At 46.5% G+C, this 27,687-nt stretch overlaps 1 protein-coding gene and 1 long non-coding RNA gene across 2 annotated transcripts in view; both read left to right on the top strand.

The window, feature by feature from the left end:
- The window catches only part of LOC139232941 (uncharacterized), a 251,097-nt gene that overhangs the window by 71,722 nt on the left and 151,688 nt on the right, over positions 1-27,687 (top strand). The window lies entirely within an intron of this gene.
- LOC139233049 (uncharacterized) overlaps positions 1-27,687 on the top strand; it is a 95,702-nt gene that overhangs the window by 50,397 nt on the left and 17,618 nt on the right. The window contains exon 2 of the mRNA XM_070863569.1: positions 27,495-27,654. Within this exon, the coding sequence (XP_070719670.1) occupies positions 27,495-27,654 (160 nt within the window). The remainder of the gene's footprint in view (positions 1-27,494; positions 27,655-27,687) is intronic.

Genomic DNA, 27,687 nt, shown 5'->3' with positions numbered 1-27,687 from the left:
ATACTTTCTGTTCACATTTACGAAATTTGTCTTATGTTCGTGAAACTTCGGAGAACTTATATAGAACATGTCTGTCTGCCAGTTTAATTTGTTAATAATATATAAATGCACACTAACAGCGCCAGTCCTTCAAGTATCTTTAACGGACTGTTATACAATCCGTGAAGGGGTATAAACCCTGACACCCAACGTGTAAGGTGTTTTATCCCAATACCCAATATGCGGGATATAACCCTTATACCCATTGCGGGTCATTTTCTCCTTTGCCACTTAGGCAGAAAACTAAAATCCAATCGGCGTCAGATTACCACCCAAGCAGTGAAGGTGAAAGTTTCCCCCCAATGTGTCAGAGGTATAAACCCTTCCTGACCACCATGTGAGTTGACATTGTCAATGGTTCTCTCCTCAGGCACCGTCTCTCACCCATTCAAATCTGCCATTAATGAGCCCTCCTCTAAAAACCATCCTTGATCCCTCTGTCCTTGTCTATTACTGCCCCCTCTCCAGCCTCTCATTCCTTTCTAAGTTGATTCAATGTGCCTTATGACCTGCTTCTGTGCCCATCTCTCCCTTACCTTCCTATTTGTACTCTTGCAATCTGGGTTCCACCCATCTTGCAGCATTAAAATGGTCTTCCGCCGCAAAATTCACCAGCTGGGCTCTGAGTGTGGAGCGGAGTGCTAAGGGAGGCATTCTGAACCTCTTTTCGGGTGTTAGGCCGCTGAGCAAATGAAAATCCCGAAGTAAACAGCTGGCCTTGGAGCGTCCTAAGAGAAGCTTCCGTGAAAAAAAATCTGAAAAAAAACACAAAAAACATTCCCAATACTTTCCTGCCGCCACATCCACATGAATCGCAAAAATAAAAAAATAAAAAACAATCATACTTACCTTAAGTAGACATTCCTTCTCTCACTGCGGCCGCTACAAATGGAACAGTCAGCTTTCACAGGTGATCCCACAAAGGCGCGCTGCGGGGTGCCACTGATTGGGCGAGTTCCAAGTATCGAGCCGATGTTGCAATGTGTTGGTTCTCTCACCACCTGCCACAGGACCAGTCGGGCAGCTATGTCCTTCAGGACTCGGCCAGCTCAGTTAGTAGTGGTGCTACCGAGCCACTCTTGGAGATGGACATTGATGTCCCCCATTCAGAGTACATTCTGTGCCCTTGCTACCCTCAGTGATTCTTCCAAGTGTTGTTCAACATGGATGAGTACTGATTCATCAGCTGAGGGAGGGCGGTCAGTGGTAATCAGCAGAAGGTTTCCTTGCCCATGCTTGACCTGAAGCCTTGAGACTTCATGGGGTCCGGAGTCAATATTACGGACTCCTAGGGCTCCTCCCTCCCGACTGTATACCACTGTGCTGCCACCTCTGGTGGGTCTGTCCTGCCGATGGGACAGGACATACCCAGGGATGATGATGGAGGGGTCTGCAACATTGCCTTAAATGTATGATTCTGTGAGTATGACTATGCCAGTCTGTTGCTTGACTAGTCTGTGGGACAGCTCTCCCAATTTTGGCACAACTCGCCAGATGTTAGTGAGGATCAACTGGGCTAGCTGTGCTGTTGTCAAGTCTGAAGCTGGTGCCGAGGTCGATGCTGGGTGGTCGTCTGGTTTTATTCTTTTTATTGTTTTTCGGAGTAGTTGTGTACAACTGAGTGGCTTGCTCGGCAATTTGAGAGGGAAGTTAAGAATCAACTACATTGCTGTGGGTCTGGAGTCACATATAGGCCAGACCGGGTAAGGACGGCAGATTCCCTTCCATAAAGGTAATTAATGAACCAGATGGGCTGTTATGATAATTCGATAGTTTCATGGTCACCATTACTGATACTATCTTTTTATTCCAGATTTATTTAAATTCCTCACCCCTGTGGTGGGATTTGAACTCACGTCTCTGAATCATTAGTCCAGGCCTCTGGATTACTAGTCCAGTAACATAACTACCACGCTACCGTGCCCAGATATTTAGTGTATGAGGAGGTATATCCCAGATATTTAGGGCCCAAATTTGATGAAAGCCCCCACCCGCCCAAGTGCCGCCCAAAGGACCGTCGATGGCCGCTGACGTCCCTGATGGTTCTTTGGGCAGGGTTTTCATTACCCAGGTCCCTCGAAGGTTGGCGGGCGGCAAATCTGTGATGTACGTTGCTAATCTGGGCGGCAGCCGGCGGGAGCTGTCATTCTCAGCAGCAGAGGCGCTTGCCGCCCAAGTGCCACCGAGGATGGAGTCGGAAGAGCTGAAAATTAAAATCATCAGAAAAAAAAAATCCATCGAAGGACCTTCAGGGGACACCACTGTGAAAATTTAAAAAAAAAAAGCTTTATTAACCTTTTTTTCAGGATCTTCATACCTACCATCGGGGACAGACGAGCCTCCAACCAGAGGTCCACCCCCGTTTTGGCGCTGATTCCTGCCCACATGAATATGGCATCTCGGCGGGCGGGAGTCCACTTACGCCACTTGGCCGTCTGCTGACGTCAGCAGGCGGTTCCTGGCGGTTCTCCCCTCCCGCCTGCTCCAGACCAGATCGAAACTGGCACTGGGCGGAACTCAAAGAGGAATGTCGGCGGCAATGGGCGTCAGTCAGCAACAGTGGGTGGTGAATGCATCAAATTCTGGCCCTTAGTGTATGAAGGGGTATAGCCCAGATGTTTAGTGAATGAGGGAGCGTAACCCAGATAGCTACCACTGCACTGTGCCTACAATATGTACTATCGACAGGATGCACTGCATCGACTCATCAAGGTTACTTAGACAGCCTCTCCAATCCCCATGATGTAAAAGAACAATAGCAGAATGTGATATGGACACCAGCACCTCCAAGTTCCCCTCCAAGTGACACACAATCCTGACTTAAATATACATCACCATTCCTTCATCGTTTTATTATTGGGAACCTTACATCTCTAAACCTCCTGCACTTCTTGCACAGGACTCCTACAATTTCATTAGTTGGTCACCAATTTTTGATTAGAGCATTTCCAATTTTATTCGAGCAGAAGGAAACATTGATCCCATGTTCTGCTCTGAATATAATTAATTGTTTTGTTGTAGGCTCATTCTGTTTGTGCCTGTATAGGAAGAGATTCCAATGAGATTAAAGGAACAGATTTTCATCTTGCACTCATTGGCAGCATTCAACGACCCTTGGTCATAGTAACATAGCAGCATTCGGAACAGGAGTAGGCCATTCAGTTCCTCGGGCTTGCTCCACCATTCGATTCGATCATGGCTGATCTGCACCTCACCTCCATTTTCCTACCTTTACTCCAGATTCCTTGACACCCTTATCTAACAAAAATCTAGCGATTTCAGTCTTGAAAGCTCTGACTGCCCAAAGGTAGGACATAGGTCAGAGGCCAAACCTTTGCTCTCAGATAATCTTAATGAAGCGATTCAACCCCAACCGTGTAACTCACCCAGTTTACCCACATTAGAATGATGTCCATTTCCTGCTCTGTCTGACTTGCCAGCTACATGAAAGGCCAGTTAGTGAAAGCTGACACCCATTGTTATGTATCTGTGCCCAACAGAATAAGATGGTCCAAACTTACTTAACTTCTGGGAGGGGAGGATTAAGTGAAATGAACAACACTGGGCGACAAGGGTTCATGACTCCGGTCCGGAACCCGCACACCTGTGCACAGGAGACATACAATGAGAGCCATTTTACCACAAGGAATCTTATAGAGCAGACCATTGGTGTCCTCAAACAATGCTTCCGCTGCCTGGACTGATCTGGAGGAGCCCCACAGTACTAATCTGATTAGGCCTCAAGATTTATCATGGTATGTTGCATACAGCATAGCCTTGCATCATGAGGGAATGATGCCCTGTCCACCACTTATCAGGCGAGAACCTGAGGAGCAGTAGCACAAGGAGGAGGAGGCGGAGGAGAAGGAGGAAGAAGAGGAGGAGGATGTGGAAGAGGAGGAAGAGGAAGGGAGGCTACAACCTAGATAGCCCCTTTCTGCCCAAGGCTCTTTGTGAATAAATAATTAATGAGCGAGACCAGTAACCTCAACCCCAATTCCCCCTTCATCAACAGTCCCACATTCCTTACCTTTCCTCTGGCACTGACCATTATATCGTTCTCTTTCCCACAATGCAAAAATAATAGCCAACACAACATCCAATCTAAATTTATAAATTAAATCATGCCATAGTACATACAAAAATAAATCACGCTTCTGCATTCCCTTAGTGCCTCTTCCATGTTCCTTTGCCAGTCCTAGTGCTCCTATGAGGTGCTTCCCCAGTGGCTACAGCATGGCTGGTGGAAAGCTGCTGACTTTCAGTGGAGAAGACTGCAGATGTACTTGGAGGGCGTCCTCGAGTAGCTCTGGGCCTAGAAGGCTCGGCTGCAGACTGCACCATCTCAACATGGGCAGCAGCAGTTTGGGCAGGCCGGTTGACAGGCAACAGCAAGGGCACTGGCAGAGTGTCAGGGGTGGGAACATGAATGCTGTCATCCTGAGAGAGGACAGCAGCTTTGTGCTCCCGGGGTGGTGCCTCAGCAATCCTAGTATTTTGTTGGAGAACAGATTGCTGAAGTGCTCTGATACCCTGGAAGTTCCTTTGCACACTGGTATCCAGAGCCATGATGACAGAGGTCTGAGCTTACATGGCAGCAAGCTGAGATTGCATGATAATAGTCTGAGCTTCCATTGTAGCACTCAGATGTTGGGTGGATGCTACTTGTGCTGCAATGGAAACTGAGAAATCGGCCATTAAACACTGCGTCATGGTTGGCTCCACAGGTATGTTGATGGAGGTAGCCACCAGTTCCATGTTGGAAATGATGGGCTCCTAGCTCTGCACAAAGTCCTGTGCCAAGTTGGTGCTGGACTCCTCCATGCTGCTTGACATTGAATGCAGGCTTTCTGGCAGGCTTCCCAATGCACCAATCATTTGGGTGTGTACACCCATCAGCCTTCTTCTGTGCCCTGGCCCATCGAAGTCCTCATCTGAGTTCTCTGCAGCAGAACTAGAGTGCGACCTGCACTATCCTTTCCCCCAGCCCTGGCTCCAGCGCATTTGTGCCCAGTGTCTCAGCAGGTGCATATCCTTCCTTTCCACGTGCAGTGTCAGTATCTGAGCTGGTGGCTCTGGCTGTGAAATCGAGTGATAGTGTCCCTTCCTCTTCACTGTCTTCCTGCTCTTCCACCACTGCCTGGCAAATTGCATTTCTTGAGTATCTGAAATGAAAAAGGGACAAGGTGTTGGATTGCGGTGAGGGGAGAAGAGATAGTAAGAAGTATATGCTTACACCATCTGCAGCTTGTAAGTCAGAAGAGATTGAGAGATGTGGGATAAAAGAAGGAGGATTAGGTATACGGAGCCCCTCATTTTCAGTGGCTTCAGCCCTGCCGGTGGCCACAACCTCAGCAATGGTCCTTCCCATAATGGTCAGCACTGTCTCCTCCCTGGGAGTTAAACATGCAGGCATGCCTCTCCCACTCCCATTAATTCCTACTGCCTCCTGTTGGTGCCCCACCTTCTACTGCAAGAAAGTGGAAAGTGTATCGGTGAGTATTGTGCAATCTGTTTGGGTGATCTGGCTGTCATGGTTGAATAGCTGGCAGAGTGTGAAAGCTGAACAATATGGATGTGAGGCTTGCAGCAGTGTGTGAGGGTGAGGTAAAGCATATGAATTTTAGGGTGGAGTCCTGATTGATAGAGATTGTTGGTAAGTAAGTGATGAGGGTGTAAGTGAATTGAGCAGTGGATGAGGCTAGTAGTGCAGTTGGTAGGATAAGGCACTTGAAGATGAATTCACTGACCTTGACCACTCGTGTGAGATTATTAAACTTCTTTCTGCACTGCATCCAGGTCCTTAGAGCTAAAGTCTTGGCATTGACCTCCACAGCTCTCTCTTGCCACTGAACATGTGTCTGGAGGACCTCCAGCCCCTCTGAGGATACAGGACATCTCTGCTTCTTTACACCTCTTCCATCAAGACTTCCAGTGCAGTGTCCAAAACCTTGATGCATGCTGCCTTTCATGGTCAGCCATTGTTCAATCTTCCACACTACAATATTCAGAATTATATCAGCACCACCACCAGTGACAATGCACCTCCCCTTTAAGAGGTGTAGGCTGCTTTTAAGTAGCACTAGGCACTCACGAGATTAGGCCTCCTGTTAATGCATGCAGCCAATGAACAGCGTGGGAAGCGTGGCTGCACACAATAATCACAAAATGAACAAGCAACAAGAAGGTGGCGTGCCACCTGCATTGCTACAAATGGATTAATCGCGCATCGCAATCCCTGGGCCCATTTTTGGGGGTTATACAATTTAGCCCCCTTCATGTTTGTTAAGTAACATAAAACATTTTGGCTGTAAATTTAGACAAGTGTCCTGCAGGCCTCATTAGCAGTACCTTTACATGGAACGACTCATTAAAAGGAAAAGGCCCCCGTAATAAATTGCCAACCATGACTGCCATTTAGACACCTGGGCACATGTAGTCCAAAAAAATCAAACATTTTCAAAATATACAAGGGTTGCTGAATAAAGCAGAAACACCTGACAAACCCACTCATAAAGGAGCTCCATAATTTAGTGACGTGGAGGCTCGCTGACGATTAATATGCAAAGAAGATCATTGGTTTAAATTCTCCATTGATCTGGGCCTGGCAGGGTTGATTTTGGAAGCATCTCTCCCCCAGAGGGAAGGGATTTTTATCGCTCCACCATTGGTGGCCAAGCCTTCAGCTGCCAAGGCCCTAAGCTCTGGAATTCTCTCCCTAAACCTCTCCGCCTCTCTAATTCTCAAAGCTCCTTTAAAACCGACCTCTTTGACCAAACTCTTGGTTACCTGTCCTACTATCTCCTAATGTGGCTCAGCGTTAAATTTTGTCAACAATGCTGTGAAGCGCCTTGGGACGTTTTACTACATTAATAAATGCAAGTTGTTGTTATATAGGAATCTAGTAACTTCATGTGCAGGATATTTAATGCTAATTTGGTTTCACTTGTAGCTAAGAAAATTTTGTAAATAAAAATACGGGGGAGGTTTTCCAATATCACCACACCAGCAATGCAACTTGTAGTGCAGATGCAGGGAATTTATTGAGGTTCCCTCTTTTCTGTGCCCTGCATTTGATACATACAGGCCGGAGGTGGGGGTGGAGTTGATGGGGGGTGGTGTGGTCAGGGGGCAGGAAATTTGGTGCAACTGTGGAGCCTCAGTGGGTTAGCTGCACATCCTTTGTTGTAGTACTACATTGTTTTGCCATTGCTTTTGTTGACACGGAGTTGGAGACCTACCTCCAGCTCAAGAATCCCTTGGGGACATCCACCGTTGCCAGGCATAGAAACATAGATACATAGAAACATAGAAAATAGGTGCAGGAGTAGGCCATTTGGCCTTTCGAGCCTGCACCACCATTCAATATAATCATGGCTGATCATGCAACTTCAGTACCTCATTCCTGCTTTCTCTCCCTTGATCCCTTTAGTGGCAATTGCCAGTAGCTTCTAAGTAAGTAGCAGTTTAATTTAAAGGGGAAAAGTTAAATAGTTGGGAATCTTTCAGGTTTAGGCAGAGAAAAACAAGGTAACTCTCCAGTAGGAGGCAATTAGCAGCTAGTTAAAACCAGTTCTATAAACGACTGACCAGTAGTGAGTCATCTGACCGAGATACAGTTTAAAAAGAGGCAGCTCGTGCAGAGCACGGAGTGCAACAGCATAGAGTGGCATTTGTGAGTTTGGTAAGTGGGTGAGTTTTAAGGGTTATTCTCTTTAAACCATTTGCAGGCTGGAGTAAATTGTTAGTGGCAATTGCCAGCAGCTTCTAAGTAAGTAGCAGTTTAATTTAAAGGGGAAAAGTTAAATAGTTGGGAATCTTTCAGGTTTAGACAGAGAAAAACAAGGTAACTCTCCAGTAGGAGGCAATTAGCAGCTAGTTAAAACCAGTTCTGTAAATGACTGACCAGTACTGAGTCATCTGACCTAGATACAGTTTAAAAAGAGGCAGCTCGTGCAGAGCACAGAGTGCAACAGCATAGAGTGGCATTTGTGAGTTTGGTAAGTGGGTGAGTTTTAAGGGCAAATGGGGGTGGCTGGTGCTGTTTTGTCTTGTTTTTCCTACCAGTGCTGACACTAGAGCAGCTGATAAGGAGTGCGAGAGTAGGAGACGGAGGCCCAGAGACCAGCCCAACCAGTTGCAGACAAAGATAGAGGGGTGCGAAATCGAGAGATGACGTCACAGCCAAGCTGGTAAGTGGTTGGCTGTTCGACTGGTAAATATAACACTCTTTTAGACTGACTTTTAGATTGGTTTAATTGGCAGCGAACTACTAAGTAGCTATTTGGTGTTGAAGTAAATTTTAGTAAGTAAATTAATTTAAGGGTTAAGTCATGGCAGGAGAGCTCGGACCCGTGTCATGCTCCGCCTGTGCTATGTGGGAAGTCAGGGACGCTTCCAGTGTCCCTGACTACTATGTGTGCGGGAAGTGTGTCCAGCTGCAGCTCCTGACAGACCGCATGACGGCACTGGAGCTGCGGATGGACTCACTCTGGAGCATGCACGATGCTGAGATGGTATGTTGCCTCCCTGGTGCAAGGGTCAAGGATGTCTCGGAGCGGCTGCAGAGCATTCTGGAGAGGGAGGGTGAACAGCCAGTTGTCGTGGTACATGTAGGTACCAACGATATAGGTAAGAAGCGGGAAGAGGTCCTACAAACTGAATTTAGGGAGCTAGGAGTTAAATTAAAAAGTAGGACCTCAAAGGTAGTAATCTCTGGATTGCTACCAGTGCCACGTGCTAATCAGAGTAGAGGGAGCAGGATAGTTAGAATAAATACGTGGCTTGAGCAGTGGTGCAAGAGGGAGGGATTCAAATTCCTCGGACATTGGAACCAGTTCTGGGGGAAGTGGGACCTGTACAAAAGGGACGGCCTGCACTTGGGCAGGACTGGAACTGATGTTCTGGGGATAACATTTTCTAATGCAGTTCGGGAGTGTTTAAACTAATATGGCAGGGGGATGGGAACCTATGCAGCGAGATAGGGCGAAGTAATATGGAGGCAGAAACAGATGGTAGAAAGGTAAAAAGCAATAGTGGAAGGCCGAGTAAACAAATGCAAAAAATAAAAAGGGCCACACTACATTATAATTCTAAAAGGACAAAGGGTCTTAAAAAACCAAGCCTGAAGGCTTTGTGTCTTAATGCAAGGAGTATCTGTAATAAGGTGGATGAATTAACTGTGCAAATAGATGTTAACAGACATGATGTGATTGGGATTACAGAGACGTGGCTCCAGGATGATCAGGGCTGGGAACTCAACATCCATGGGTATTCAACATTCAGGAAGGATAGAATAAAAGGAAAAGGAGGTGGGGTAGCATTGCTGGTTAAAGAGGAGATTAATGCAATAGTTAGGAAGGACATTAGCTTGGATGATGTGGAATCTATATGGGTAGAGCTGCAGAACACCAAAGGGCAAAAAACGTTAGTGGGAGTTGTGTACAGACCTCCAAACAGTAGTAGTGATGTTGGGGAGGGCATCAAACAGAAATTAGGGGTGCATGCAATAAAGGTGCAGCAGTTATCATGGGTGACTTTAATATGCATATAGATTGGGCTAACCAAACTTGAAGCAATACGGTGGAGGAGGATTTCCTGGAGTGCATAAGGGATGGTTTTCTAGACCAATATGTCAAGGAACCAACTAGGGGGGGAGGCCATCTTAGACTGGGTGTTGTGTAATGAGAGAGGATTAATTAGCAATCTCGTTGTGCGAGGCCCCTTGGGGAAGAGTGACCATAATATGGTGGAATTCTGCATTAGGATGGAGAATGAAACAGTTAATTCAGAGACCATGGTCCAGAACTTAAAGAAGGGTAACTTTGAAGGTATGAGGTGTGAATTGGCTAGGATAGATTGGCGAATGATACTTAAGGGGTTGACTGTGGATGGGCAATGGCAGACATTTAGAGACCGCATGGATGAACTACAACAATTGTATATCCCTGTCTGGCGTAAAAATAAAAAAGGGAAGGTGGCTCAACCGTGGCAATCATGGGAAATCAGGGATAGTATTAAAGCCAAGGAAGTGGCATACAAATTGGCCAGAAATAGCAGTAAACCCGGGGACTGGGAGAAATTTAGAACTCAGCAAGGGCAAAGGGTTTGATTAGGGCAGGGAAAATAGAGTACGAGAGGGAGCTTGCAGGAACATTAAGACGGTCTGCAAAAGTTTCTATAGATATGTAAAGAGAAAAAGTTTAGTAAAGACAAACGTAGGTCCTTCTGCAGTCAGAACCAGGGGAAGTCATAATGGGGAACAAAGAAATGGTAGACCAATTGAACAAGTACTTTGGTTCGGTATTCACTAAGGTGGACACAAACAACCTTCCGGATATAAAAGGGGTCAGAGGGTCTAATAAGAAGGAGGAACTGAGGGAAATCCTTATTAGTCGGGAAATTGTGTTGGGGAAATTGATGGGATTGAAGGCCGATAAATGAACAGGGCCTGATGGACTGCATCCCAGAGTACTTAAGGAGGTGGCCTTGGAAATAGCAGATGCATTGACAGTCATTTTCCAACATTCCATTGACTCTGGATCAGTTCCTATGAAGTGGAGGATAACCAATGTAACCCCACTTTTTAAAAAAGGAGGGAGAGAGAAAACAAGGAATTATAGACCGGTCAGCCTGACTTCGGTAGTGGGTAAAATGATGGAATCAATTATTAAGGATGTCATAGCAGCACATTTGGAAAGAGGTGACATGATAGGTCCAAGTCAGCATAGATTTGTGAAAGGAAAATCATGCTTGACAAATCTTCTGGAATTTTTTGAGGATGTTTCCAGTCGAGTGGACAAGGGAGAACCAGTTGATGTGGTATATTTGGACTTTCAGAAGGCTTTCGACAAGGTCCCACACAAGAGATTGATGTGCAAAGTTAAAGCACATGGGATTGGGGGTAGTGTGCTGACATGGATTGAGAACTGGTTGTCTGAGAGGAAGCAAATAGTAGGAGTAAATGGGGACTTTTCAGAATGGCAGGCAATGACTAGTGGGGTACCGCAAGGTTCTGTGCTGGGTTCCCAGCTGTTTACACTGTACATTAATGATTTAGACGAGGGGATTAAATTAAGTATGTGAGCTGCGAGGAGGATGCTATGAGGTTGCAGAGTGACTTGGATAGGTTAGGTGAGTGGGCAAATGCATGGCAGATGAAGTATAATGTGGATAAATGTGAGGTTATCCACTTTGGTGGTTAAAAACAGAGAGACAGACTATTATCTGAATGGTGACAGATTAGGAAAAGGGGAGGTGCAATGAGACCTGGTTGTCATGGTACATCAGTCATTGAAGATTGGCATGCAGGCACAGCAGGCGGTTAAGAAAGCAAATGGCATGTTGGCCTTCATAGCAAGGGAATTTGAGTACAGGGGCAGGGAGGTGTTACTACAGTTGTACAGGGCCTTAGTGAGACCACACCTGGAGTATTGTGTACAGTTTTGGTCTCCTAACTTGAAGGACATTCTTGCTATTGAGGGAGTGCAGCGAAGCTTCACCAGACTGATTCCCGGGATGGTGGGACTGACCTATCAAGAAAGACTGGATCAACTGGGCTTGTATTCACTGGAGTTCAGAAGAATGAGAGGGGACCTCATAGAAACGTTTAAAATTCTGTTGGGTTTAGACAGGTTAGATGCAGGAACAATGTTCCCAATGTTGGCGAAGTCCAGAACCAGGGGTCACAGTCTAAGGATAAGGGGTAAGCCATTTAGGACCGAGATGAGGAGAAACTTCTTCACCCAGAGAGTGGTGAACCTGTGGAATTCTCTACCACAGAAAGTTGTTGAGGCCAATTCACTAAATATATTCAAAAAGGAGTTAGATGTAGTCCTTACTACTCGGGGGATCAAGGGGTATGGCGAGAAAGCAGGAATGGGGTGCTGAAGTTGCATGTTCAGTCATGAACTCATTGAATGGCGGTGCAGGCTCGAAGGGCCGAATGGCCTACTCCTGCACCTATTTTCTATGTTTCTATGATAGCCGTAAGGACCACATCTAACTCCCTTTTGAATATATCTAACGAACTGGTGTCAACTTTCTGTGGTAGAAAATTCCACAGGTTCACAATTCTCTGCGTGAAGAAGTTTCTCCTCATCTCGGTCGTAAATAGCTTACCCCTTTATCCTTAGACTGTGACCCCTGGGTCTGGACATCCCCAACATCGGGAACATTCTTCCTGCATCTAACCTGTCCAATCCCGTCAGAATTTCATATGTTTCTATGAGATCCCCTCTCATTCATCTAAATTTCAGTGAATATAAACCTAGTCAATCCAGTCTTTCTTCATATGTCAGTCCTGCCATCCCAGGAATCGGTCTGGTGAACCTTTGTTGCACTCCCTCAATAGCAAGAATGTCCTTCCTCAGATTAGGAGACCAAAACTGCACACAATACTCAAGGTGTGGTCTCACCAAGGCCCTGTACAACAGCAGTAAGACCTCCCTGCTCCTATACTCAAATCCTCTCGCTATGAAGGCCAACATGCCATTTGCCTTCTTCACCGTCTGCTGTACCTGCATGCCAACTTTCAATGACTGATGTACCATGACACCCAGGTCTTGTTGCACCTCCCCTTTTCCTAAGCTGTCACCATTCAGATAATATTCTGCTTTCCTGTTTTTGCCACCAAAGTGGATAACCTCATATTTATCTACATTATACTGCATCTGCCATGCATTTGCCCATTCTCCGAACCTGTCCATGTCACCCTGCAACCTCTTAGCATCCTCCTCACAGCTCACACTGCCACGCAGCTTGGTGTCATCTGCAAACTTGGAGATATTACATTCAATTCCTTTGTCCAAATCATTAATGTATATTGTATATAGCTGGGGTCCCAGCAGTGAACCTTGCAGTACCCCACTAGTCACTGCCTGCCATTCTGAAAAGGACCTGTTTATTCCTACTGTTTGCTTCCAGGCACTTCACTTCCTGCTCCTATTAGGGTCGCACTTAGAAGGAGCACTAATTTAGGTGGTAGGATACACTCCATAAAGAAACCCAAAGAGAAAGTGCCAGGGTAAAAGTCACTAACGCTACCTCCACTGTAGCGCCAATAAATTTGTTGAATTTGGCTTTTGACTTTGTGCAGGGAGTTTCTGCATTAAGCAATGACTGGACGTGTATACATGGCGGGTGTGTACAGATTTGCTTCCATCAGACATTCCTCTTGGTGGATTGGCTGCTGGAAGCGTAGAGGGTGGGACTTCAGCCACCCAACTTAAACCAGGAATGGCCCTTAGCAAATCCTCTGGGGTTAGCTTCACTTACATAATCAAGGTGGTCTCCTGGCGCTAGTCCCAATCTTTGATTGGGAAGTCACCATGTGCTGGGACGGGGGATTTGGGAGGGGAGGGGAAGGGGGGAAATGGCATCAGCAGGTGTGTTTACTTGTGGGTACGCAGGATTGCGAATCATGGCACAATGTCTGAAGAGCCTGCTGCAGCATCCAGAGCGCTCCTACCCCCGCCCATACCCCCCCAAGTTTTTGGAGGCATAAATGGAAGTGGTGCTGGACCAAATAAAGTGAGGTAGGAGGCCCTGTTTGGAATGGAGAGGAGATAGCTATCCATATACAGTGCCCAAGCACAACGGAAGGGGGTGTCCGGGACAGCTAGTCCTACCTCCACCATCCTAAGCAAGGCAGTCTCAAACTAGCATGGTTGATTTTTAACTGCCCTCTGAAGTGACCTAGCAAACCACTCCGTTGCATCAAACCACTATCTCCCTACCTAACAACATTGTGGGAGCATCCTCATCACTCCGGGCAGCTAGTGATGGGCAATAAATGGTGGCCTTGCCAGCAACACCCACATCTTGAGAATGATCTCAGTGTATTAACTCCATGTGCCTCACATGGAATATAGTAGTTTTTTTGAATGCAGCCACCATCACACCCAAGCTACTCTACCTGAGTTTGACTGTATCACATCGCAACCAGGGGGCAGTTTTAATTTATTGTGTTCTAGAAATTACAAGAAAGAAATTGGCTACAAGTGGCTTCAAACCTCTGTCTCAATGTGAGGAGCAAACATTGGAGTTCCTGATGAGGCAGACAAGAGATGGAGTCAATGGTAGGGAGGTCATAAGGCAAGTGACAGCACAAGAGATACAACTTGGTTTTAGGTCCATCTTAGGGCCTAGCTGCCATAAAACGAAGCCTAGCTCAGTTCCAAAAGACTCGTAGAGGAATGCAGCTGCCAATCATCTCACATGTTGCGCCATGCAGCGTGAAGGCCCCGACCTGCGTGAGCACACCAGCGGCAGGTCGGGGCCATAAAAAGAGCGGAGGAGCGACGGCCCGGGAGCAGTGTGGAGGCCCCAACCTGCGTGAGAACACCAGCAGCAGGTCGGGGCCATAAAAGGAGCGGAGGTGCGGCGGTCCGGGAGCAGCGTGGAGGCCACTTCAGGGAGCAGCGCGAGCTGGTGCAGGAGGGCGACGGCAGCGAAGAGTGATGTTATCAAGGTCTAGGTCGGTAATTGGAGCATAGGCAGACACAGCAGGAGCGGCGAGAGACTGTGGAGGGATGTGATTGGGACCCAGGAGAGGCATGAGTTTGGGGCCAGGAGCCCGGGGGCAGCATGGGTCAGCCCACACTGCAATATGTGTGCGCACTATGTCTGTGCAACAGAGTAGGTCTCCAGTCATCTTGGATAACCCTTGCCACTGAACCAGACCTAGCTCTGTCAAGCCCATTTGGTGGCTGGTGTACAACGGCCACCACACATTAAAAAAATCCACACACAGGCATCTTTCACCCTTCAGGATGTAGTTCAGGACCTGGAATATCAGGTCCTTCATTGAAACACCTATGCACTCATCCTTTTTTGGCGTGGAAGCAAGTCATCCTCGCTTCGAGGGATTGCCGATGATGATGATGATGATCCACCATTCAGGTATCATCTAACAAAACTAGGTTTAAGAGATGACCCATCATATCTGCACTAAAGGGAAGCACAGTGGAAGGAATGCACAAAGCATGGATTTTGAAGGAAGTCAAAGTTGCACTGAATTTAATCTATGTACAGACATTGTTTTTGGCACGGCATGAGGTAACATGAATGGGAACTGTGTGAGTTGGTGCACACAGAAAATTGTCTGCAGATGATGGCCTTTGTGCTGGCAAGTTGGAAGATGCAGACTGGACTGTTCATCCAGTGAGCAGATGTAGTCAAGAGAAGCTCTCCCAGATCAGATTCTAACAAATATCTTTTGCAGTCTACAGTGCTCTGCATGCACTTCTGCTCTTGCTGGTTTTCTGTCCTGCTACCATTGTGAACCTTCCTCTGCCTAGGTCTCTGTGGTGAGATCTCTTTGTAAGACAAAGTTCTGCAGGATCCAACACACCACCACTGAAAGCCTATTGGGAGAACACCCCAGACTGATCCAGATACCTGAATCATGCCTTCAAAAGTTCCAACAGTTTGCTCTATAATATCTTTGGTAGCAGAGCAGATCTCATTGTATCAGAGCTCAGTCCTGATGCCCTGCAAAAGTGCAAGCTATAGGGGGTAGCCTTAGTCCCAGAACTCACCTGGACATTTGTCTTTCTGGTTGCTAGGGTGTGGGGACAGTAGACTGCCTTAAAATGAAGGCATTGTGGCAGTTGTCCAAAAAGTGAACCTTTTCTTGCACAATGTGGCGCTGCAGTAACAGACGAGCTGGATGTTGAATGAGTGGAATCATTTCCTGTTGATGTTCATGGCGGGATTGATGAAGGGTGCAATGTACAACTCCTGGAACTTTTAACAATCCTACCACTTGTAAAATTGCAGTACCTTATCATGATGGCACCAGTTGTCCATGGGGAAGATAATGACCTGGCTTGCTCTAGCTAATACGTCATGTTCTTGCTTAAGGCAGATGTGTACAACTGATTGACTAATGCTAATGAAGTCCGCAAACATTGCCTGGAATAAAACCACAGCATAAAAATTCAAGAAAGTGGTGTCCGTATAGAGTAGTGTCCGTATGGAGAAAATGCTTCCGCTTGTGGGGGCATCCTAAACTAGGGGTCATAAGAATAAGATAGTCACTATTAAGTCCAATAAGGAATTAAGGAGAAACTTCTTTACTCAGAGTGGTTAGAATGTGGAACTTACAACCGAAGGAGTATTTGAGGCGAATAGCATAGATGCATTTACGGGGAAGCTAGATTAACATTAGTGAGGAAGGAATAGGATATACTGGTAGGGTTAGATGAAGTAGGGTGGGAGGAGGCTCGTGTGGATCATTAACACTGGCATAGATCTATTGGGCCAAATGGCCTGTTTCTGTGCTGTAATTTCTTTGCAATTCTATGTAACTCTCAGTGGAGCGGTTGGCAGTGCAGTGCCTGAGCTGGACCAGGCTGGATTGCAGCATATGAATAACTCATTGGCAGCCTCCACAAGCACTGCTCTTCTGTATATTCTTGAGTTGTGGGGTACCAGCAAGTGGGTGCCATACACCTCCTGTTGGTGCTTCATTAGTAAGTCCTGTTCCTCCTCCTCTTCCTCCTCCAAAATTAGGGATTATTTGCAATAGAAACCAATTGTAGCACCTTTAGAGTGGAGAAGGGTAAAAATGTGAGTCCCACCACCGAAGGCAGAAAGCTAGGAAGTACTAGCGTCGATGCAATAAAAAAACTAAGGAAAACAGTTCAGGAATAACTAATTTTACAAGACTTGTGTTAGTACTTGATTTGGCACTTTAAATTCACTTCTGCCTTTAACTTAGTGCATGACAATGCTGGACTCCAGGTGTGATTGATGGCATAATAAGTGAAATGGCAATGGTGGAAAATGAGACAGATCAGTGCATCATCACCACTGGACATTAAACACACCCCTATAAAATGGGTGTCCAATTCTGGGCATCACACTTTATGAAGAATGTCAAGGCCTTGGAGAGAGTACAGAGGAGGTTTACCAGGATGATACAAGGGATACAAGAGAACAGCTCCACAGGTCGGGAAGTATAAGAGCTGGAGCATACCACTACAACATCTAGCGCGAGCTGCTCCAAGTGTGCGACGGCTTCAAGGTAGGCGACAAGGTAGTCCATCAGGACCCAGGTCATTGTTTGGAGTGTGGGCAGGAGCATCGGCGGGGCCCTGGTAAAGCAGAGGAGCGGGAAGATTGTGACAGAGATGCGGCAAGTGATCGAGGCAGAGGAGCATTGAGAGATCGTGGCTGAGGTTCGGTGGTTATCGTGGCGGATGTTTGGTGCGGAGGTGCGGTGGAAGATCATGGTGAAGGTGCGGCGAGTGTTTTGTTTTGGAGGAGTGGAGCGAGATTGTGGCAGAGGTATGGAGAATGTTTGTGGCGGAGGAGCGGTGCGAGATCGTGGCAGAGGTGCGGCAAATGAGGGTACGGGGCCCAGAAGAGCCCAGGGCCCAGGGATAGCACAGGCCAGCCCACACTGTGATATGTGTGCGCACTAGCCCGTGCAGCAGAGCTGGTTTCCAGTCATCCTGGTTAACCCTTGCCACTGGATAAAGGCCTAGCTCTGTCAAGCCTGTGTGGTGGTTGATGTGCAAAGGCCACTACACATTAAAAAAATTCCACGCACAGGCATCTTCCACCCCTTCAAATGGCGTTCATGACTGGAATATCGGGTCCTTCATTGTAACATCTGTGAACTGCTGTGGAAGCAAGTCATCCTCGTTCGAGGGACCGCCTATGATGATGACAAGGGATGAGGGACTTCAGTTATGTGGAGTGATTGGAGAAGCTGGGATTCTTCAATAATAACAACTTGTATTTATATAGCGCCTTTAATGTAGTAAAACATCCCAAAGCACGTCACAGGAGTGTTGTAAGACAAAAATTTGATACCGAGCCACATAGGAAGATATTACAGCAGATGACCAAAATGAGGTAGGTTTTAAGGAGCGTCTTAAAGGAGGAAAGAGAGGCGGAGAGATTAGGGAAGGAGTGCCAGAGCTTAGGGCGTATGCAGCTGATGGCACAACCACCAATGGTTGTGCGATTATAATCAGGGATGCTCAAGAGGGCAGAATTTGAGGAACGCAGATATCTCGGGGGTTTGTGAGGATGAAGGAGATTACAGAGATATGGAGAGGCGAGGCCATGGAGGGATTTCTAAACAAGGATAGTGTCATGTATGTATGCTTGGGGTTACTAGCCACCAAGTGGCGCCACTGTCGGAGGTCATTGGGCTGTATGCACGTATGCGGCCCAGGTATAAAAGCAAGCCATCATGTAATGTAATCACTTTGGGCCCTAATAAAGCAGAGCCAGGTTTGTACCTGTGTTAGTTTACAGTATTCAGTCTATCGAGTTATTACATATATAACATTTGGCAACGAGGTAACTTAAGAACCTTCGCATGCAAAAATGAGCACAATTGGAATTTTGGAGAGATTCATAGAGGGAGAGGACTGGGCAGATTTTGTAGTTTTTCTGGACCAGTACTTCGTGGCCAACAAAATGGAGGAACCCACTGACGCAGTTAGGCGCAGAGCGGTCTTCCTCGAGGTTTGCGGTCCGAAAATCTATGGGCTCCTAAAGAATCTTCTCTCGCCTGCAAGTCCAACAGACAAGAACTATGAGGAATTGTGTGCTCTGGTACGTGACCATCTCAAACCAGAAGAAGGCATCATCATCTCACGATAGCGATTCTACACGCATGTTCGTTCTGAGGGCCAGGATGTGTCGGAATTCGTTGCCGACCTAAGACTCCTAGCTGGACCGTGTAAATTCAAACGCATTGGGAGACATGCTGAGGGGCTTCATTGTAATCAACATCAACCACAAGGTGATCCTGCATAAGCTACTGGCGGCGGAGACGCTGGATTTGAGCAAGGCCCCACGATTGCGCAGGCATGCATGACGATGGACAAAAACTTAATGCAGATATTTAAATTGGAACTCGGCAAGTACTGTAAACAAGATTGTATCGTCGTTTGGCAGAGCTGCATATGGCAGGGCATATTCGACTGCGTATGCAAAACCTGTGGCTGCCCAAAGTCCGCCAACGAGAATGAATCCGATTTCACCGAGCAAGCGTGATGCGACACACCACATGGAGGATGATGACCAGTATAGCGTGGTTCCGGATATGCAATCCGAGATACCAGAGGAGGAAGTGTATGGACTGTATTCGTTCTTAACAAAGAGCCAACCAATAATGATTGATGTAAAACTTAACGGTGTGCCGGTACCGATGGAATTGGACACGGGTGCGAGTCAATCAAAAATGAGCCAGAGGACATTTAACAAGCTGTGGGATACTAAGGCAGCGAGGCCTAAGCTGAGTCCAGTCAATGCCAAGTTGCGTATGTACACTAAAGAACTCATAACGGTGATTGACAGTGCAGTAGGCAAGGTGTCGTATGATGGTGCAGTTCACGATTTACCATTATGGATTGTTCCAGACAATGGTCCAACGCTGTTCGGCAGGAATTGGCTAGAAAAAATCAAATTTAATTGGAACGATATCAAAGCGTTGTCGTCGGAGGATGATAGTCTATGTGCTCGAGCTGAGCAAGTTCTCCTCGCTGTTTGAAACAGGCATCGGCAATTTCATAGGAGGCAAGGTACAGATCCACATGGACTCGGATGAAAGACCCGTCCATCATAAAGCTCGGGTGGTTCCGTACATGGTGAGGAAGAAGGTCGAAATCTAACTGGACAGATTCTAACATGAAGGGGTCATATCACCGATCGAACTTAATGAATGGGCCAGTCCCATTGTTCCTGTGTTGAAGAGTGATGGCACTGTCAGGATTTGTGGAGACTACAAGGTTACGATCAACCAAGTTTCGAAACAGGATCAATACCCGTTACCGAAGGCTGGTGACCTGTTTGCAACGCTAGCCGGGGGGAAGTCGTTCACTAAACTGGATCTGACGTTGGCCTACATGACACAGGAGTTGGTCGAGACGTTGAAGAAACTTCCGTGCATCAACACTCATAAAGAACTGTTTATCTACAACAGGTGTCCTTTCGGAATTCACTCGGCTGCAGACATATTTCAGAGGACCATGGAGAGCCTACTGAAGTCCATCCCTAGAACCGTCGTGTTCCAAGATGACATCCTGGTCACAGGTCGTGACACCGCCGAACATCTGAACAATACCTGGAAGAGGTTTTACATCGTCTGGACAAAGTGGGACTCAGACTGAAACGTTCAAAGTGCGTCTTCATGGCACCGAAAGTTGAATTCCTGGGGAGGAAAATTGCTGCTGACGGCATCAGACCTACGGACTCGAAAACCAAGGCCATCAAAATTGCACCCAAGCCTCAGAATGTGACGGAGCTGCTTTCGTTCCTTGGTCTACTCAACTACTTCGGTAATTTGCTACCTAGATTGAGCACTTCATTAGAGCCACTGCACATGCTGCTAAGAAAAGGCGACAACTGGGTTTGGAGTGCGTCTCAAGAAAGAGCTTTTGAGAAAGCTACTAATCTGCTTTGCTCTAACAAGCTGCTGGTACATTATGATCCGTGTAAGCATCTAATATTGGCCTGTGATGCTTCATCATATGGAGTTGGCTGCGTGCTCCAACTAGCAAATGAGTCGGGTAAACTACAACCTGTTGCGTATGCTTCTAAAAGTTTGTCAAAGGCGGAAAGAGCCCACAACATGGTAGAAAAAGAAGCATTAGCCTGTGTTTATGGGGTTAAAAAGATGCATCAGTACCTGTTTGGTCTTCGGTTTGAACTGGAAACAGATCACAGCCACTCATTTAATTGTTTTTGGAAAACAAAGGTATCAATACCGCATCCAGAGGTGGGCGCTGACATGATCTGCCTTTGATTATGTCATTCGCCATAGACCTGGCACCAAGAATTGTGCCGATGCACTGAGCCGTCTGCCGTTGCCCACACTGGCGGTGGAGATGCCACAACCTGCAGACCTACTGTTAGTTATGGATGCTTTTGAAGGTGAAGGAACCCCTGTCACGGCTCAACAAGTTAAAACCAGGACCAGCCAGATCCTGATATTATCGGTTGTGAAACGTTGTGTTCTTAGTGGTGATTGGTCTGCCATACCCAAGAAAATGGGTGATGAGACAAAACCTTACAACCGTCGCAAAGACGAACTATCCATTCAGTCAGATTGTTTACTGTGAGACAATCGTGTTATGCCTAAGAAAGGCAGAGAGAAATTTGTACACGATCTACATAGCACTCATCCTGGTATTGTCATGATGAAAGCCATTGCCAGGTCTCATGTATGGTGGCCTAGAATTGACTCTGATCTGGAATCATGTGTGCATCAGTGCAACACTTGCATGCAGCTCAGTAAAGCACCAGCGGAATCACCGCTGAGTCTGTGGTCGTGGCCATCTAAATCATGGTCCAGGATCCACATCGAATTTGCAGGGCCCTTCCTGGGAAAAATGTTTTTAGTTGTGGTGGATGCATATTCCAAGTGGATAGAGTATATAATCATGTCATCCAGTACATCCACAGCTACCATTGAGAGCCTTCGTGTCATGTTTGCCACTCATGCCCGACATCGTTGTAAGCGACAATGGACCTTGCTTCACTAGTCTGGAGTTTCAACAGTTCATGAAACTCAATGGTATCAAACATGTGAGGTCAGCACCATTCAAACCCGCATCTAATGGTCAAGCAGAGCGTGCTGTCCAAACCATCAAGCAGAGTATGAAACGTGTAACTCAAGGTTCTTTGCAGATTTGCTTGTCATGCATATTGCTTAGTTACAGGACAAGATCCCACACGCTGGCTATTGATGAGAGGTCTCAAGACCAGGCTCTCTCTTGTCCACCCTGATTTGAACGATCATGTTGAATACAGACGTCAAAGTCAGCAGTGGTATCATGATTGCGCTGCTGTGTCACACAACATTTCTGTTAATGATACTGTGAATGAACTAAATTATGGTCAAGGTCCCAAGTGGATTGCCGGTACTGTTATGACCAAGGAGGGTAACAGAGTGTTTATCGTCAAGCTCAAGAATGGGCAAACATGCAGGAAACATGTTGATCAGATAAAGCTGCGGCACACGGATGAACCGGAACAATCTGAGGAACACAATCAGTGACCAACCAACCTACTCTGTCATTAGAGGACTCCGCTGTCATCAATGAATCTGGACTTTCAATCCCTGATATGGTCATTGCCACTCCCATCAGATCGGCTACCCAGCCCCCAATCATAACAGACTCATTCAAGGCTGGAGTTGAACTGAGACGATCAACTCGGGAGCGGAAAGCCCCGGACCGTCTCAATTTGTAAAAAGACTGTTACATGACAATATCCCCTTTTAAGATATTTGTATGTATGCTTGGGGTTACTAGCCATCAGGTGGCGCCACTGGTCATTGGGCTGTATGCACATGTGTGGCCCAGGTATAAAAGGCAAGCCATCATGTAATGTAATCACTTTGGGCCCTAATAAAGCAGAGCCAGGTTTGTACCTGTGTTAGTTTACAGTATTCAGTCGATCGAGTTTTTACATACATAACAGATAGGAATTTTGAAATCGAGGCATTGCTTAACCAGGAGCCAATGTAGATCAACGAGCACAGGGGTGACGGGTGAACTGGACTTGGAGCGAGTTAGGACACAGGCAACCAGGATTTGGATGACCTCATGTTTAAGTAAGGTTGAATGCGGGAGACCAGCCAGGAGTGCGCTGGAGGAGTCAAGCCTCGAGGTAACAAAGGCACGAATGAGGGTTTCAGCAGCAGATGAACCGAGGCAGGGGCGGAGACGGGCAATGTTATGGAGGTGGAAATAGGCAGTTTTAGTTAAGCCGCGGATAAGTGGTTGGAAGCTCATTTCAGGGTCCAATATGACACTAAGGTTGCGAACAGTCTGGTTCAACCTCAGACAGATGCTAGGGAGAGGGATGGAATCGGTGGCTAGGGAACAGAGTTTGTGGCAGGGACCAAAGGAAATGGCTTTGGTCTTTCCAATATTTAATTAGAGAACATTTCTGCTCATCCAGTACTGGATGTTGGATAATCAGTCTGACAATTTAGATACCATGGAGGGGCCGAGAGAAGTGGTGGTGAGGTAGAACTGGGTGTCATCAGCTTACATGTGGAAACTGATGCCGTTTTTTCGGATGATGTCGTCAAGGGGCAGCATATAGATGAGAAAAAGAAGGGGTTCCAGGATAGGTCCTCGGGACAACACAAGAGGTAATGATGCGGGAGTGGGAAGAGAAGCCATTGCAGAAGATTTTCTGGCTACGATTAGATAGATAAGAATGGCAGCAAACGAGTGCAGTCCCACCCAGCTGGACGATAGTGGAGAGTCATTGGAGGAGGATGGAGTGGTCAACAGTGTCAAAGGCTACAGACAGGTCAAAAAGGACGAGGAGGGATAGTTTACCTTTGTCACAGTTACAAAGGATGTAATTTGTGACTTTGATGAGAGCCATTTTGGTACTGTGACAGGGGTGGTAATGGGATTGAAGGGATTCAAACTCCTTAGAACAGAGAAGGTTAAGGCGAGACCTAATCGAAGTATTCAAAATTGTGATGGGTTTTGATAGAGCAAGCAGGGAGAAATTGGTAAGTGGGTCGGTAACCAGAGGTCATAGATTTAAAATAGTCTGCAAAAGAATTAGAGGGGAAATGAGGAGAAACTTTTTCAGAGGTTTATTATGATCTGGAACGCATAACCTGACAGAAACTTCTAAAAGGCAATTGGACATGTACTTGAAGAGGACTAATTTGCAGGGTTATGTGGAAAAAGTTGGGGTGTGGGACTAAATTGGACAGCTTGCAAAGAGCTGGCAGAGGAACAGAGGGCCGAATGGTCTCCTTCTGTACTGTTAGCTTAGTGCTAAGTTAAAGGCGGAAATGAATTTAAAGGGTCAGAGCAGGTACTGTTAAAAAATGATGCTGGAAAATCCAAAGGATGAAAATCAGGAGACATTCAAAAGAAAATTTGTGTGCTTGACTTCAAATGTACATTAGTTGGGCAGAGTTGGCAGGTCAGATCGGCTCTGTGGTGACATTTTTGACTCTGAATATCCATAACTAACATTTCTTCCCTGTGCAGCTCAGGGATGGAGCCAGTCCAATGTCTTTGGAATTTTCTGCCATTCATGCATCAGTATTATTTGGACAGCCTTGAGTGCTGTGATAGATAATGTGCCTGTTCAGTCAAAGACCGTTCTTTTGGAGTCAGTGCAGTGAGATGGCCCTACACGTTCAATAATCTGAAGAGCTCTGGTATGTGCGCTTCCGCTCTCTCCTCTGGAACCTTGCAGTGATGCTTCCTCCCAAAGTTATACCTTCAGCAGGCTTTGTGATTTCACACAATTAATCACTTTACATCCAATTATGTATTTTTTGCAGTGTAGTCACTGTTGTAAAGTAGAAAACATGACAGCAAAAGGTGCACAACAAGCTCCCACAAACAGCAATGTGATAATCAGCAGATAATCTGTTTTAATGATGTTGATTGAGGGATAAATATTGTCCAGGGCATCGGGTATAACTTCCCTGGTCTTCTTTGAAAATAGTGCCACGGGATCTTTTGAGAGAGCAAACAGGGCATCGATTTAATGTCTCATCCGAAAGACAGCGCCTCCGACAGTAAAGCATTCCCTCAGTACTGCACTGGGGTGTCAGCCTAGATTTATGTGCTCAAGTCTTTGGAGTGGGGCTTTAACCCACAACTTTCTGACTCAGAGGCGAGAGTGCTACAACTTACACAAATTGGTTTCTCTTTACCATGCAAACTAATATTTAAAAAAAAATTGAAGACGTGCTAACTAAAACAATTTTTAAAATTACTTCTGTGTCCAAGTCCCATTTCATTGATATACAAAAAAATGGTTACTCATTCATAGAATCATTTAATTTTTAAAAAATGGAGTCAATGCAGTGAGATGGTCCTACACGTTCAATAATCTGAAGAGCTCTGGTATGTGTGCTTCCCCTCTCTCCTCTGGAACTTTATTTCCTCACTTTATAAACATTGGGGGTGAAATTGGACATGGACGGGACGCAAGCCAGGCAGTATGACATTGGCCGCCTGTCAGACGTCCCGCCCTATATACAGCTCCGTGACTTCAATAGAATCGACTATCGGGCGTGTCGTATAACAGGCAGCAAAAGTGATTCCGCCTGCTTTGCATCCCCACTCATGTCTCTTTTCACCCCCTTTGTATTTTTGTAAGCAACCGAACAAGGCTTTTCTCATAGATTCACTTTTCCTTCAACAGAGAAAGTTGAGTGGTGTCAAAATACATAATGCGTGTTTTTAAGTGGAAAATTGCTGAACTGGCCAAAGAATTGCAAACCTTTCCAAAATGAGGTTTACAGTTCTCTTTTTTTAACACAAATGAAAGTGTAACCTTTATGTCCGCTGTAAATCCTCATCATTAATTTCTAAAAATGTCAGCAAACACCCTGCTCTGTAATGTCAGTGGAATGTTTAGCCAGGCAGTACCTTGGACTCTGTAATAGTTGCTCTGTAATGTGGAGATATTGTTCAAACTGTTGGATCAAGTTATTGCTGAGCCCTTGAAGTCTCCTGTGTGGATTCCTGTTGGCGTTTGCCTCGCAAACTGCTGCCGCCAAAAAGGTAGGTCATTTTTATAAGGTTGATGTGGAGCCAGGCAGAGCAGGGATTGGTGCTCCCTACATTACAACTGTGACTACACTTCAAAAGTATTTCATTGGCTGTAAAGTGCTTTGGGACAACCAGTAGTCGTGAAAGGTGCTATATAAATGCAAGTCTTTCTTTTTTCCTTCCGTTTGTTTGTTTGTTTCTTTCTCCCGGTTCCACAGCACTCCCGAGGGCTGCTGACAAGCAGAGATTGCCACTCACCTCCCCCGTTCCCCTCTCACCCCATCCCGCCCGCTCATCTGCTGTCCTCTCCTCCTCTTCTCTGGGACTTACCTGAGTAACTTATTTATTAATTTAAAAGTGAGACATTCATTGACTGAAATGGCTGATCTGCCTGTGGAGGCATGACAGGTGGTGATAGCTCACTGAAATGAGGCCCGAGGCCAGCCCAGATTGGAAGTGCGAAGCCAGTGTGTTATAGATATCGAAGAGGGAAGGGTAGGTAGCACTTATGGATCAAATCTATGGTTTGCTCTGAGTGGCAGGACTGAAAGCAGTGGCACACACAGGGTTTGCATCCCTAAACCATGGCAACATTTCTGCCACTTCAACTTGCAAAGCTTGAGCTATTACAGCTTTTTCATGTACCATAATGACTATTGGGTTAAAGTGGGACAGTGTGAGGCACTGTACTAATTCTCCTTTAACTGGGTACTTGTAGCACAAGTCTTGGTTCACTTCACTGGATACTTACAGTACGTGCTCTTGACTCATTACTACATACAACTTGGGAGGCCGTCATTGACCAGAAGCTGAACTGGACCAGCCCTACCAACACCATGGCCATAAGATTAGGGCAGATACTTGGTGGCCAAGGGGCAGTTTGCTGATGAGTCTCATGAGGGACCGTCTCTGAAAGCTGGAGAAGATGCTACAAAGACATTGGGCTAGAAATTTGGTATCTCCCATTTTGAGGCAGTAATCCAGGCTGGTCGGTAAGTGTAGCGCCTTGTGAAAGTTAACGCCATCTACCGCGAAATTTGGTTTCAGCGCTGTAAGAGGAAAATTGATCGGTAAATCAGTCGTTGCACAATTCTGTTAGGGCGGTGAAGTCTAAAATCGTTGCGATAAATTCCCCGAGCAAATGTGGATGAGACGATGGTCGTCAGACATTCCGGTTCCAGCTACTCCTTAAAGGGGAGGTAAGATTAATCTGTGCAGACGCAGTTTCACCATCGCAGTCTGGTCAGAGCGGCAACATGGCTGAGGCTGGAGGTCGCCAGCGTGCCCACCGCTTTTCCAACGCAGCCCTGGAGGCTTTGATGGAGACTGTGGAACGGCTAAGGGATATCATACAGGCTGAGAGTGGCAGGAGGCCACTGTCTAGAGTTTTCAGGCGTTTGTGGAGGGAGGTGGCACAGCACATGTCTGCAAGGAGCACGGTGCCCAGCACTGTGACACATTGTTACAAGAAGTTGAACGATGTCACTCGGGTCGTCAGGGTGAGTACCCTTTCTCTTAACCTTACGATGCCATAATGTGAACCTCACTGTCTCTCTCAATGTACAGTCTGTGCAGTACCTGCTCCTTCACTATGTGTACCAGCCCATGCTCCTCAGTGCTGAAGAGAGCTGCAAAGTTCCGCTCAGTTCAGCAGCCATACCCTGGGCCTCCATGTGTAGCTCTCCTTCCTGGTCCCTACTCAGCCCCACCCCTCTTACTCCATTTTCACTCTTTATATGCATTTGGAAAACTTTAGCCTTACTCTTAATCTTAGCTGGTAGCCCCTAATCCCTCCGTTCACACAGCCACCCTGCACAGCTACTGAGAATCAAATGTACATCTGCACACTTCCATACAGTAGCAGCTATTCAACTGTCAAGGCACATGTGGCAGATGATTAGCTGTACACTTACTCACACCTTCTGTTTGTTATTGCAGGTGAAACTCGTTCACAACAGGCGCGAACAAATGCAGACTGGAGGAGAGGAGCCTGAGCTCCACGTCCTCACGGAGGTGGAAGAGCGAGTATCCGACCTCATGGGCACACAAGTGGGTGCGGTAGCGGTTGGGGAAGCCGAGCCCCCTGGGGACAGTGACGGTATGTTCATGCCCTTTCCCTCTTATACAAGAT

The sequence above is a fragment of the Pristiophorus japonicus genome, chromosome 20 (genome assembly GCF_044704955.1).
Source record: "Pristiophorus japonicus isolate sPriJap1 chromosome 20, sPriJap1.hap1, whole genome shotgun sequence".
Lineage (NCBI taxonomy): Eukaryota > Metazoa > Chordata > Chondrichthyes > Pristiophoridae > Pristiophorus > Pristiophorus japonicus.
The sequence above is the reverse complement of the archived record's forward strand: the minus strand, read 5'-3'. Positions and strand labels throughout refer to the sequence as shown.